Raw genomic sequence first — 15113 nt, 5'->3', positions numbered from 1 at the left:
CTTAACATTGTCGTGATCGGGGACTTTCTTTTATAATAAAAACACAGATATTTTGCAATTAACAAACAACACGTCTTATTCCACAGAAATTTACCACAAAACTGATTTGACAATCTTCATTCTCTCTTTCGCCAGCCGCGCGCATCTCGTTGTTTTCTCGCTTGTTGTTCTCTCTCGCAGCTCGCTAGCGCGCTCTCGCACTCCATCCGCAATCAGCTAACAAGGCAATATTCATGAAGGTGCGCACTTTTTGTTGCGCTCTTAACTATTATTTATGAATTATATCAATGTTATAATAAATACTCATTTAATAATTTATTACATATTCAATCCTGCAACCCATAATCCCTACATTCTCCCTCTTTTCTACTCTCAAGATGACGAATATCAATCATAATTCCTAACAGAAAAATTGCATGAATGCTAAATCAATCAATGTTTTTTTAAAATTTCCTAAAAGATTTTCGTCGGGTTCCTCGACTTTGTTTTCATGCTGATCTAAATACGAAAGCGCAGTCTTCGAAATGTTTCATCTATGTTGTCCAAGAGACTGACATCCGATCGCAGGAGTTGTAGAAAATGGAATGCACTGATGAGGTTGAAAATTTAAAACACCTGAAAATATAAGAAAAAGAAAAAAAAAACGAGGAGAAAAACAAATACCACAAATATTTCTCAAATAAACGCAGGTTTATCAATTTTTTATGCAATACGAGATTAGTGATTGTTTACCTGATTTTCTTTAAATTTTATGTAATTTAAAACTAAAAAGCAAATTTTACAAACATTGCTGAAACAACACAACACGATTTAAAAAAATAATAATTCAAATTCAAAAGCAATTTTTTTTAACATTTCGAATTAAATGGAATCAAATTATTTTTCTTCATTATCATTTTGTGAATATGAAATATAAAACAATGTGTTCTAAATTCAAAAATCTAACATGTTGCTGACTTAAATAACAAATGAAGCATAATCCTGGCGTTTTTAAAGTTTTAAATTCATGTGTACCATATAAAACAAAGAATAAACATTTCTAAAAATATATACAATGTGGTAATTTATTTAATTTATTTAAAAAAAAAATCTGAAACAAAAACTATGACAGGCACAGATATTGTTTTTACTCAAATTTACACTTTGAATTTATGTGCGCCCGCCATGGAGTTCAAATCGCTCAGCCCAGTGCTACGTCCGATTGATCCACCAGACGGGACTTGAAGTTAAACATAAACTGATTTTAATATTAAATGCAGTCGTGACGAAAAGTATATGTTTGTAATTAATACCCAAAAACACCCAAAATGGATCTACAAGCAAGCTTATTCCTTCCTCATTTTCAATATTTTTATCTGTACTTTTCTGTAATTTATTCCCAACCAAGCTGTACAGCTAAAACAAACAACTTTTTTTTTTATATAAAGGCTAATATGGAGATCGGAAGGAAAGGAAGGCTTTACGAACAGCAGAACAAAGGAGAGGGAGCGTTTTCTGGGGGCTTTTCTTCACCCTATCTGGCTTGCTTTCGCTTCTACTGCTGCCCATTTGATTTTTTTCTTGACCGGTTCCTTCTGATGTACATACACCGCTTAACATTGTATCAAAAATTACCGCATTTTAACTAATTTTGAAACTGTTAATAAATCATGGCAAAAATTACTAAAATGCAAAATCAGCAATATTTTTAAAGAATTAGTTTTCATCAGTACCGGTACACTTTCATAAAATAAAAAATAGTCCGTATTTCAGTTTAGGATGATTTCTTAAAAAGCAATCTCAATAAATGAAGCAAATTGCAAAAATAATATAAATAATTCAATTAATGCTCAAAATGTGCTTTGCTGCACAAAATACATTTTTTTTTTATAAAAAAATAAAATCAAATGTTGTTAATTCTTGCCACAAAAACTTTCCTAAATTTTTTTTACCGATTTAACGATTTTGTTCTGTAAATGCATGGTAGTATCAACATTTTTTAACTTTTATATTAAAAATTTTGAACTTTCTATTAATATTCACTTACGCGATCTTTTAACCAAACAAACGATAGTTTTTACCGAATAGTTTTTTTTTCTCTGTTGTGTCTACTTAATAATATTTTTGTTTATCTTGAAACAAAACATAGTTCAGAAAATATTATTCTAATGAATAAAACAAAATCATGTGGTAAATTGTTGCAATAAAAATAAAATATATAAATTGAAATAAATGCCGTTCCGCTATATTCGATTTCTATTATATGTCAAATTAATTTTCTCTTCAAATTGTATTTAAAGTAGCTTAAGGTATGGATTCAAGCACTTTTTGTATTACCGTAGATTAGATTATTTAATGTTACATTTAATCATGATCAAAACAATGTTTAAGGTCATTTTATTTGTAAATACCTTCAAAATGTACTGTGCTTATCAGATAACAACAAAAAAAATATTTTATTCAATTATTGTAATGCATAGATGTATAGATTGCAATCTGACTACTTTCTCAAAGGGTTCCAGCTCAGGCGAAACATTTTTCAAACTACCACCGCAGAGGTCTGTCAGGCTCCAACACGGAGGAGACAATATCCTAACCATAAATTCCTTCAAAACGTATCTTGCTTACCTAAAAACAGCTGAAAGATTTTTTTAATGTTTTATTTTTAAATATTTGGTTTTATTTTTCTCGTAATGTAAAATGGGTTCCAAGCAACTTTGATATATTTCATCAGTAGATTGTTCACAGAAACTTATTTTTTTTAATCACGATCTTTACGATCCCTGTCAATGGTTTCTTTTCTTATTTAAAATTTTAACTTTTTCTTTGCTGATAAACTTCTGTTATGTAATTTGAAAAAGTTTGGTTTCATAATTAAGTACAATCGATAAAAGAACCCCAAAGTTTCTTTAATTTATTTTAAAATAATGTTTCTTTTAATTTAATTTTGATATATTTACTTTACTAAAATTCTGAAAGTGTTTTTAACTCAATAAAATGATACATTGTTAAAATATAATTTCTATCGAAATTAATGAATGATTTTGAACTATTTTGATACAAATCACAGATATTGCATTGAAAAATAAAAATTAATATAATTAATATAAATGTTTCCTAGTTTTTTTAATTATGTTTTTTTGTTGCTCAAATTGTCACTCATACTTTCAATTCTAGATTAAATTTTCAAAACAACCTATCCCTCATAGGTTTCCTATGCAGATAGGGCCTTTTGAAAATTTAATCGAGAATTCAAAATTAATATTTAAATATTTGTATTATTTTCTCTTGTGACGCAACGCTCTCACACTTTAAATTATATTTTAAGAATTTCTGATGATTAATCATTCCTTTATTTATTATTTAAAAATGCATCAAATTAATTATTAAGTGAATTATTTTAACCTTTTTTAACTAATAATGTATTGTTCATGTTAACGATTACTTAAATTTTTACTTCCCTGTGAAATAATGTTGGGTTTCAAGCAACTTTTGTATCACAGCTGAGTAAATCGATTAAAGTAACAATTAACCATAACTACTATCAATATGGAATACTTAATCATTAACGTCTTTCAATTTAGAGGTTTATCTTTCAAGAGAGGACAACTCCAGTGTTAGATAAAGTGACAACCGTTTTAGCCCTATTCGATGAATTTAAAATCATTTTTTTAGGTAGTTCACAGACATAACTCCAAAATACATATTGCTTTATCTGTGGATACCAAAAAGTGCTCACTTTCACATTTAAATTTATTTATTCATTTTCTTAGGTCAATTTCTTTTGTGATGTTAAAGACGGTTCTTAATTGAATGAAAAGATTTGCTGAACAATATATTTCTAAAATCCATAAGGCTCCTTCTGTGAAGTTATTTAAAAAAAATCATCACAAAAGTCTGTCGGGTTCCTTTATCGAGGAGATTGTTATCTGACTGCTTTCGCAAAGAACTCCAGCACAGATTATTCATTTTTTTTAATCTGACTACCATCGCAGAGGTCTGTCAGGCTCCAACACAAAGGAGACTTTTTTCTGACTACCATCGCAGAGGTCTGTCAGGCTCCAACACAGAGGAGACTTTTTTTCTGACTACCATCGCAGAGGTCTGTCAGGCTCCAACACAGAGGAGACTTTTTTCTGACTACCATCGCAGAGGTCTGTCAGGCTCCAACACAGAGGAGACTTTTTTCTGACTACCATCGCAGAGGTCTGTCAGGCTCCAACACAGAGGAGACTTTTTTCTGACTACCATCGCAGAGGTCTGTCAGGCTCCAACACAGAGGAGACTTTTTTCTGACTACCATCGCAGAGGTCTGTCAGGCTCCAACACAGAGGAGACTTTTTTCTGACTACCATCGCAGAGGTCTGTCAGGCTCCAACACAAAGGAGACTTTTTTTCTGACTACCATCGCAGAGGTCTGTCAGGCTCCAACACAGAGGAGACTTTTTTCTGACTACCATCGCAGAGGTCTGTCAGGCTCCAACACAGAGGAGACTTTTTTCTGACTACCATCGCAGAGGTCTGTCAGGCTCCAACACAGAGGAGACTTTTTTCTGACTACCATCGCAGAGGTCTGTCAGGCTCCAACACAGAGGAGACTTTTTTCTGACTACCATCGCAGAGGTCTGTCAGGCTCCAACACAGAGGAGACTTTTTTTCTGACTACCATCGCAGAGGTCTGTCAGGCTCCAACACAGAGGAGACTTTTTTCTGACTACCATCGCAGAGGTCTGTCAGGCTCCAACACAAAGGAGACTTTTTTTCTGACTACCATCGCAGAGGTCTGTCAGGCTCCAACACAGAGGAGACTTTTTCTGACTACCATCGCAGAGGTCTGTCAGGCTCCAACACAGAGGAGACTTTTTTCTGACTACCATCGCAGAGGTCTGTCAGGCTCCAACACAGAGGAGACTTTTTTTCTGACTACCATCGCAGAGGTCTGTCAGGCTCCAACACAGAGGAGACTTTTTTCTGACTACCATCGCAGAGGTCTGTCAGGCTCCAACACAGAGGAGACTTTTTTCTGACTACCATCGCAGAGGTCTGTCAGGCTCCAACACAGAGGAGACTTTTTTCTGACTACCATCGCAGAGGTCTGTCAGGCTCCAACACAGAGGAGACTTTTTTCTGACTACCATCGCAGAGGTCTGTCAGGCTCCAACACAGAGGAGACTTTTTCTGACTACCATCGCAGAGGTCTGTCAGGCTCCAACACAGAGGAGACTTTTTTCTGACTACCATCGCAGAGGTCTGTCAGGCTCCAACACAGAGGAGACTTTTTCTGACTACCATCGCAGAGGTCTGTCAGGCTCCAACACAGAGGAGACTTTTTTCTGACTACCATCGCAGAGGTCTGTCAGGCTCCAACACAGAGGAGACTTTTTTCTGACTACCATCGCAGAGGTCTGTCAGGCTCCAACACAGAGGAGACTTTTTTCTGACTACCATCGCAGAGGTCTGTCAGGCTCCAACACAGAGGAGACTTTTTCTGACTACCATCACAGAGGTTTGTCAGTCTCCAACACAGAAGAGACTTCAAAATTAACTATGACTAATCAATTATAACGGCAAAAAACGTTGCTCAAATCAAATTTCAAAGCAAAACATTGATTGTCAATTTCTGCATAAATCTATAAAATTTTCATTAGAATTCTAAAACGATAGTTTTCAATTTCCACAGCATCAAGCAACAATCTAATATTGCATCAAATTCACATTAAAAATTTATCGTCAATAATAACAACAATCAAATCTTCATTCAAATGAGAACTATACATTTTTCATTAACCATAAAATTAATAATCAAATTTAGCATCAACTTCAAAACAAAACATTGGTCATCAATTACCATATGAACAATCAAATATTGCGTCAAATTTAAAACTCAAAATTGCCCATCATAAAACGACAATCAAATATTGCATGAAATTTAAAACCGAAAAAAAATACCTTTCTATAATAACAAAACTCAAATTCTGTAAACAAATCTTGGCCTTCGATTGCCACAACAAAAAGCAAATCTATCATCATATTCAAAATAATAACTGGTTTTCGATTACCACAATATCAATCAAACCTCGTATCTTAATCGAAACAAAATATTGGTTTTCATTTATCGCAAAAATAAGCAAATTTGTCATCTTATCATAACAAAACATTGGGCTTTAATTCCCTCATCAACAATCAAATCTTTCAATCAAAATTAAACCTGTAAATTTTGTAATTTGTGATTTTATTGGACTTTGCATCAAGTTATTGCCACAACAAGTATATCTTTCATTAAATTTAAAACAAAACTAACAAGAAGCAAATATTTATCTTATTCAAAAATAAACATTGGTCTTCAATTACCAAAATAACCAGCATCCAATCCAAAATAAAAATAATGATCATCAATAATAACAACAATCCATAACAATCAAATTTTGCATCAAATTCAAAACAAAACATTGGTCGTCAATTATAATAACAACTATAAAATTCAAACAACAAATTTGATTTCAATTACCAAAACAACAACTAAATTAAAAACAAATTATCTACCTTCAATCGCAAACTAATCCTCCATCAAATTCAAAAAGAAATATTGATTTTCAATTTCCACAATCTTGTCAAATCTTTTGTCAAATTATAAACAAAATATTGATTTTCATCAATCACAAAAATAAGAAAAAAATTGAAATCTAATTCGTAACAAAACATTGGAGTTCAATTTCCACAACAACAATTAAACATTGCATCAAATTAAAACAAAACATTGGTCGTCAATCAAAACAACAACAATCAAATCTAAAGCAAAAATGTGATTGTACAAAAACAATCAAATTTCGAGCAAATTATTTGCCTTCAAATTCCACCATTAACTTAGAATAAAACATTGGTTTTCAATTATCACAACGAAAAGCCAAACTTACTACTTCAAAACAAAACATTCGTTCCCAATATCACAACAACAAGCAAATCATTCATTAAATTCAAGACCGTCAATTATCGCAGATAGTTTTATGCCTTTTATCAATTTCAAATAACAAGTTCAAGCAAACATCTACCTGTTTCAAAACACAGGCAAAACAACAAAGCGAAACTTTGGACCTGCATCCTGGCAGGTAAACAAAACTGTTGGATTTCACAACACAACAATTCAAGCAAAACAAATGATCTTTCATGAATCAAAAGGTTCGACTTACCGGACTGTGCCATTGTCGTGATCGGGGACTTTCTTTTATAATAAAAACACAGATATTTTGCAATTAACAAACAACACGTCTTATTCCACAGAAATTAACCACAAAACTGATTTGACAATCTTCATTCTCTCTTTCGCCAGCCGCGCGCATCTCGTTGTTTTCTCGCTTGTTGTTCTCTCTCGCAGCTCGCTAGCGCGCTCTCGCACTCCATCCGCAATCAGCTAACAAGGCAATATTCATGAAGGTGCGCACTTTTTGTTGCGCTCTTAACTATTATTTATGAATTATATCAATGTTATAATAAATACTCATTTAATAATTTATTACATATTCAATCCTGCAACCCATAATCCCTACAAACATAAGATTTTATAGGTTAGTTTAGCATTTTTCACGTTCCGTGAAATTTCCGTGAAATTTTGTGTTTTTGGCGTGAAAAATCACTAAGTCTATTCATTTGGCAGTGCTGTCAACTATTCAAAAACAGTAAGATTTTTTTTAAACGTTGAACCGAGTCGAAACACATTTTTAAGTTTAGTCACCTGAAATTGATATTTTGTTGATATTGCTGATACAAATTTTTATTCAAGTTTTGTACCTTCCTAAAAAATGCCTAAAAATTTAGATTTTTGTAGAAAAATATTAATAATGTTTATTGCAAACTTTTCAGAAAACATTGCTAATTTATCTATTTTTAAACCAAATAAAGACTTTTTAAATCTTTTTACAAATTTTCAATTTTGGGACCACCGACGAAAAAAATATATCCCAATTTTCTTAAAGCAGCACACTGTATTGATGTATGAATCATTTTGTGATACTTTTGTGAAAAATATAGGCGTATTCTTAAAATACTTGTGTGAAAAATTGTTATTGCAATGATCAGAAAATGTCGCAAAAGTTTCATTTTTTAACATTGAAAACTTTTCCGTTTCCGAGACATCGTCAGTTGAAAATTACAGGCTTATTAGGTGACAATTAAAAAAAAACAATTTTTGATTCGAATTCTTTGTGAGGATGTATCTCAGAAGCTAGATGTTTGCTTAATTTTCAATGTTCCAGAGGGAAAATTTTAAGAAATTTTCTCAGTTTTTCAAAATTATTTTTTTCACAGGTTCTTTTCTTTCGAAAAGTATTTTTAAAATGAAAAAAAAGTTTGTGTAGAAATGTAATCAAAGAATATTTAGCATTTTTTTTTTGTTTTGGAAATTTCTTATACACTCAACCCCCGGTGGTTGGTCACTATTTCGTTTGACACTTTTTTAGTGGTTGGTCAAAGTCAAACTAAAAAGTGACGAACTGTCACTTTTTACACGGCGCTCAGGCACACTATCAAAACAAACGTTTGATAGTATGTGTGAAGTCCGTGTAAACGGGGTGTCAAACTAAAAAGTGACCCCGTTCGTTTGACAACATTTGGTGTCAAACCAACGGGGTTTGAGTGTATACTCATTGTGTTTCATACGTTATAGGACCTTAAAAAAAACTATAGATATGCACTCGATTATCTTGAAACAAGCTGAACCAATTTTGATCTCATCAGTCGGTCTCTGGATCAAGGGGTGGGAGCACAGTCTGTGATCGAACTTGGGATAAACTAATCTTCGGAAAGTCGAGGCTTCGGATAATCGAGTCTGAACTGTATAACTTATTTTTATGTTTTAAGCCAAGCCTTAAAAACTTTAAAGCCAAAAATGTCAAAAAATGCTTTATACATTATTGTAGAAATTTATGAAAATATTTTATTTCCGAAGTTTATTTTCGAAAATTAAAAAAATGCAAATTGTTTAAAAGTTCCCTATTTCGTTGAAAACACAAAAATAAAAAGTATATTTTAAACTTGAAATAAAATTTGCAATGGCCTTATTATTATTATTTTTTTACATCATCCCTATTTCCACAAGCTCTCTCTATCTCTCTCAGACTACCAACCACCACACACAAACGATTCTTGACCGTGCCTTCTCTCTCCCAGATCTTTCTTCATTCAGAAATTCAGCCTCCCCCACGCACAAGGCATCACAACACAGAGCACACTACGATATCAACGACGGTGTGCAGCAAGTGAGAGCGCGCTCACCACCAACTCTCTCCCACTTCCACGTGCCAGAGAAATCGCGCATCAAAGTTCACCTGTTTTTGATGGTGCGGAGCTTGCTAGCGGGAGAGGAAAATGCCCCCAGCTGTGAGTTTCAGGGGGGGTGACAACGGTGAGCAGTGAGAAAAGCACCACAGTGAGAGAGGGTTGATTTTCCGTAAGGGAGAATGGAGGCAGTTGAGACTGAGACGTTGATTTATTTTCGGATATTTTTATTTTGTTTCGAATTTCAGTTTTTGCAAATTATTGTTGCATTATATGTTTGTTAAAAAGGAAAAAAAATCAAAACGAAGTTAAGAAAAATAACCTTCACTGCCCGTAAAACTTGGCGGGCTCTCTGTTGATGTACACGGCGCAGCCGGGGTTGCAATCGGCCAGTTCCGCCGCAGATGGCCACCACTGCATGCCGTAAAGCCGCTGAATGTGCAGCTCCTTCATCGTTTCCTTCTCGGCGATCGCGTTGAATGCGCTGAGACCGTCCTGAAACACAGAGAAGAGATTTGAAATCAGAGTTACGATTTTGTTTTTCCTGATTTACCTGAGCATCATCGCAGCAAAACACGCTAAGTTTCTTCAACTTTTGAAGAGCGACGAAGCTCGCGACGACGCTTGGTTTGATCGATGCGATCACGATCGACAGGTCTTCCATCGTATTTTGCCACGTGGAACCGACCATGGCTTGTACCGCGAGATCGCTCAGAGTTGCAGTCGAAATGGACAAAACTTTCAGGTTGGGAAATTTCCCGATGATTGCTGGCAAGGGAAATTCGGTCGATTCGTTGGTCCTGAATACTTCAACCGTTGGAAGTGGGTTCGTGTAGACTCCATACATGCTAAAGCGTTCCGCCTCAAACGCCAAACTCAACGAGCGCAAACTGGTCATCTGCGTGAGGTTTCTAAAGTCTGCCAAGCGACAGCCTTTGAACCTTCCGCCCAGGGTCAACTCTTCAATAAACGGTAAAGCAAACGCCACTTCGAAAGCGTTGATATCAGAATCCACAAACAAGCCCAGCTTCCGAAGGCTCGTCAACTGGCGCAAGCGTTCCACCAAGTTCTGCTTCTCGGGAATTTCCCACGAGGCAACGACACAGGCCAACTTGAAACGCAGCGTCAGAGATTGCAAACAGTCAAACTGGCACTCGTAAAAGTTGGGCAACAAACGGGGCACCAAATCCAGATCCAGCGTGACCAACCTCGGGGCCACTTCCGCCAGCAATCCGACCATCCGCACGTATCGACAGCGAAGGGTCAGGTGGCGAACCGCGGGCAAAAAACCCGGAGTTTTGCGCAAAAAAGCTCTCTTTGTTTTGCTCAGCCGAATACGGTCAATGTTGACCAGCAGCGTTTCAACGCCCCGGAACAGTCGGAGAAATTCCAGCAACGTCCCATCGTTGGCGTTATCGATGTTGATGTCAAGAGTTTGTGCGCCGTCCGCCAGCGGTTGCACCGCATAAGTGTCCAAACCTTTCGGCAGGGTGGCCCGCAAGGACAGCGCAGTGTAGGTTCGAGTCCATTCCCGCTGCCCTTCGAAAGCCCACGGGCCAAGCTGGAGCGAGACCCGGTTCTGGAACAGGAAGAACGCCAGCTCGTTCCAGCGGTGATTCACGGCTGAGGCTGTGACCAGTTGGCGGAAGGTGAGGCTCCGGAAGATCATCAGCAGAATCTACGATAGGAAAACCTAAGTACACTTCAAGCTTTACAATTATTTCAGACTAAATTACCTCGTTCGGCATATCGTTGATGGACAGTTCGTCCGCGACGCCGGCGTCGCTTTCTTTTTCCTGGTCTACGTCCATCGTGATTGCGGTTCCGTTGAGGTCGATTCCGCCGTGCAGCTGCGTCCCGCCCAAATCGCTCTTTCAAATCAAATTCAAAACAACGAATGAACACTGAAAAAAGTTCGTTTTGTCTTTCAACAGTTTATAAACTAAGGCCGATATTCACCATTAAAAAAAGCTTGGTATTCGAACAAAAAGAAATGCAAGAACAATAAGGGAACATTTCCAGAGATTTTTTTTTTTAAATGTCCTATAAGCTATTGTCTTTTATATGTTTATAGGACCTAATCAAAAAAATGTCGAGATTTCTGAAGTATTTTTTTGAAAAGGTCCAATAAACCAAATTTCCCGTTTTTGCATTTTGGGTGTTTTTTAATACCGCTGACTCAAGGCGGTTTCAAAAACACTCAAAAAGCATAAACTGGAAATTTATGGTTTATTGGACCTTTAAAAAAAAACTCCAGATTTCTAGAGTTTTTTAAGAGGTCCTATCGAGCTGTCAAATCTGCAACATGGAGTTAAACTTTTTGTAAAGTTGCTGTGAATTTTACCACGGCGCTTCGAAAAGTTTAACTCCATGTTGCACGCACACATTCTCACTTTTAATTTCTCGATAAGCTGTCTTTCATGTGTTTATAGGACCTATAGGTTATAATAAAAAAAACTGTCTTATTTAAAATTTGTTTTTTTTTAATTTTAGATTTTTTCAATCTTTAATCTATAGATTTTTATATTTAAAAAAACAATACAATTTTTAGTATTTAATTTGTTTTTATTTTATTTCAGTTTTTTTTATAAATCTGGAGTTGTTTAAAAAAAAAGGTCCAATAAACCAAATTTCCAATTTTTACCTTTTGGGTGTTTTTGAAACCGCCTTCAAAAAAAAAATCAAATTATTCGCTCTACAGCATTGCCTTGGCGTTCTCGATTGCGAGATTCCTACTCGAAACTAGGTGTTCGAAGGCTTGATTGTTGAGGCAATTGCAAACCTCTTTTTACACCTTAGCTTCCATCCACCCCGGGATTCGAACTGACGACCTTTGGATTGTTAGTCCAACTGCCTACCAGCGACTCCACCGAGACAGGACCCAGGGAGACGACTCCTACACCTGGACTGAGCTAACGACCTAACCTTTTTAGGTTAGTCCGGGGCCAACATTCACTTCCCGTCCGACGGAAGGCGTGATCAGACAAATCTCGTCTCGAAAAATGCCACCGGGACCGTCTGGGATCGAACCCAGGCCGACTGGGTGAGAGGCAATCACGCTTACCCCTACACCACGGTCCCGGCTTTGAAACCGCCTTGAAAACACCAAAAAAATCAAAAACTGAACATTTGTATTATTGAATTTTTTCAAAGAAAAACTCAAGAAATTCTTTGTTTTTTTATTTATTTTTTCTTCCAATTAATAGAATATTTGAAAAAGAAATATTTTTTTAGAAATGTTAATTTTTGATTTTTTAAACTTTTTGTAGGGTTTTTCTAGATTTTTTTTTTCAATATGAATGTTTTTGTTCTAAAAGCTTGAGATTCAAGATTAATGTTTTTGGATTTTTAATTTTTTTTATAAAGATTTGACAATTTATAGATATTTCAAAATTTATTTGAATTTTAAGATTTTTCAAATTTTTAGATTTTTTTTAATTTTTTTAAGCTATAAGATTTTTTTTTAATTTGTTAAATTTTCAGAATTTTAATTTTTTTAGAATTTTTAGATTTTTTAAGAATTTTTTGAATATTTAAAATGTTTAGAACTTTCAAAAATTTTAGAATTCTGAACTCGATTCTGAAACATTTTTAGAATTTTTTATTTTTTTTTAGAATTTTTAGGATTTTAAAAAAAAAAATATTTTTTTGAAATTTTTTAGAGTTTTTTAGAATTTTTAGAATTTTTAGAATTTTCAGGATTTTTAAAATTTAAAGATCTTTTGAAATTTAGAGAATCGGATTTTCTAGAATTTTTAAAATTTTAAGGTTTTTTAAAATTTTTAGAATTTATAAAAAAATTTAAATTTTCAAAACTTTTAGAATTTATTAAATGTTTAGCTTTTCAGATTTTTTAGAATTCAAAAATGATAAAAAAATTCTGAATTTTTTAAAGTTTTAGAATTTTTGATTTTTTTAAGTATTTTATAATTTTTAGATCTCTTGGAATGTTTAGAATTATAAGAATTATAAAAATTATAAGAATTTTAAGAATTATAAGAATTGTAAGAATTGTAAGAATTATAAGAATTATAAGAATAATAAGAATTATAAGAATCATAAGAATTATTAGAATTATTAGAATTCTAGATTAAATTTTCAAAAGGTCCTATCTGCATAGGAAACCCATGACGGATAGGTTGTTTTGAAAATTTAATCTAGAATTATTAGAATTATTAGAATGATTAGAATTGGGTCCTAAAATGAAGCTTAGATTGCTGATATTATTGTTTATAGCAATAAAGCTTATTTTTCTGAGTACAATGACCCTTTGTACGACCACAAAGAGTTTAAAATGGATTTTTAAATCAATTTTGAAAAATTAACCTCACGGTCCTTCTTGACAGAAAAGGTCCTACTTGACAGCTCGTTCCAAGGGGACCATAGTTGATCCATCGAGAAAATGTTGTCTTATCAATATTTTTTTTTGCATTAAAATTAAAAAAGTGATCAGATATGGTTTTTAACCATGTTTTTTATCGTTGTACATAAAAATTGACATGGGGCTTTAGTATCCAATTATCAAAATTTTTAGAATTTTTATTTTTTTTTTTAGATATTTTAAATTTTTTAGAATTTTTGGAATTTTTAGAGTTTTTAGAATGTTTTTTTGAAATTTTTACAATTTTCAAATTTTTTTTTTTTTTAATTTTGATTTTTTTAGAAATTTTAGAATTTTTAAGGATTTCTTAGAATTTTTGGGAATTTTAGAGTTTTTAGAATGTTTAGAATTTTCAAAATTTTGTTTGAGTTTTTAGAAATTTTAGTTTTTTTTTAATTTAGAATGTTTAAATTTTTTATAATTTTCAAAATTATTAAAATTTCCAGATTTTTTGGAATTTTTATTTTTATAGATTTTTTTAGACATTTTAGAATTTATAAAATTTTAAATGTTTTTAGAATTTTGAGAATGTTTCAAATGTTTAGAATTATTAGAATGTTTATTCAATTCAATTGGTGTTTATTAGAATTTAACAGTTCTGCTCCAGGTTGTTACATTTGCAATTCAGAAATTTGGAGAACCTTTCCACTGAGATCAATTCGTCGCCGTCGTGCTAACTTGTCGTACGTGAATTTTGGACCAAATTGAGTTAAGAACGCCATTTTGTGCAGCTCACTATGCCTCACCTTTTGACCTTCACAGATCCCCAAAATTCGATTTCAACCCTGAGATATTCAATGAAAACCGAAAAAACTCCGTGCATTTTTGTCACTTTTCATATGAAAGAAGTTTCAATCTTGTCGTGCTATCTTGTCACTCCCTGAAAATTGATGTAAGTGCGACAATTGGCCAAAGGGATTTCAGGTCAGGATGCGTTTGACGCACGTACAAGTGAGACTACCGTAAACATTCAATTTTGTAATTATAACTCGGGACTCCGGCAACCAAATACAACCAAACTTCGGGGCAATGCACAGAATGGTCAGCCAAACAAAACGTGTTTTGCATTGTTTACATTGCGTGCTCTCGTTTTTGTTTATTCAAGGTTAAACATTAAAACGACATGATAGCACGACAGCGTCGAATTCATAAGCCTCTACAGGGAGGGTACATGTTTCTAAGTTAAGATTTTGCTAGCTGCGTACTCTTTTAGGGAAAATAAATTTTGAGAAAAAACCCTAGATCTATGATTCAAAATGTTTAAAATTTTCAGAATTTTTAGAATTTTTGAAAATTGTAGAATTTATGAAATTTATAGTTTTCAGATTTTTTTTAAATTTTGGATTTTAGAATTTTGTAATTTTTAGTTTTTTTAAATGTAGGTATTCTGAGTGGTTTACGACATTAATTCAAAAGTGATTGTCTTTCAAGCATAAAATGTGAATATTTTAATTTCAAAACAACTTGATTAAACATTAGAGAA

At 33.6% G+C, this 15113-nt stretch overlaps 1 protein-coding gene across 1 annotated transcript; it reads right to left on the bottom strand.

Annotated features, from left to right (window-relative positions):
- Nucleotides 1-9546: 9546 nt before the first annotated feature.
- Nucleotides 9547-11107, bottom strand: LOC119767142. The gene is made up of 3 exons (XM_038254906.1): nt 10986-11107; nt 9803-10927; nt 9547-9744 (listed from the first exon to the last, which is right to left on the bottom strand). Exons 1-3 carry the CDS (start codon nt 11058-11060, stop codon nt 9574-9576), a joined length of 1371 nt encoding a protein of 456 aa, XP_038110834.1. The 5' UTR covers nt 11061-11107; the 3' UTR covers nt 9547-9573.
- Nucleotides 11108-15113: the final 4006 nt, after the last annotated feature.

This window comes from Culex quinquefasciatus, chromosome 2 (genome assembly GCF_015732765.1).
Source record: "Culex quinquefasciatus strain JHB chromosome 2, VPISU_Cqui_1.0_pri_paternal, whole genome shotgun sequence".
Classification (NCBI taxonomy): domain Eukaryota; kingdom Metazoa; phylum Arthropoda; class Insecta; order Diptera; family Culicidae; genus Culex; species Culex quinquefasciatus.
Note: the sequence above shows the minus strand (reverse complement) of the source record. Positions and strands in the feature narration are given on the sequence as shown.

Coding starts and splice junctions, on each gene's coding strand:
- LOC119767142 (XM_038254906.1), bottom strand. CDS start 11,060: ATGGACGTAGACCAGGAAAAAGAAAGCGACGCCGGCGTCGCGGACGAA. Junction 10,928..10,985: donor TCAACGATATGCCGAACGAG/GTAATTTAGTCT, acceptor TTCCTATCGTAG/ATTCTGCTGATGATCTTCCG. Junction 9,745..9,802: donor TTTGCTGCGATGATGCTCAG/GTAAATCAGGAA, acceptor TCTGTGTTTCAG/GACGGTCTCAGCGCATTCAA.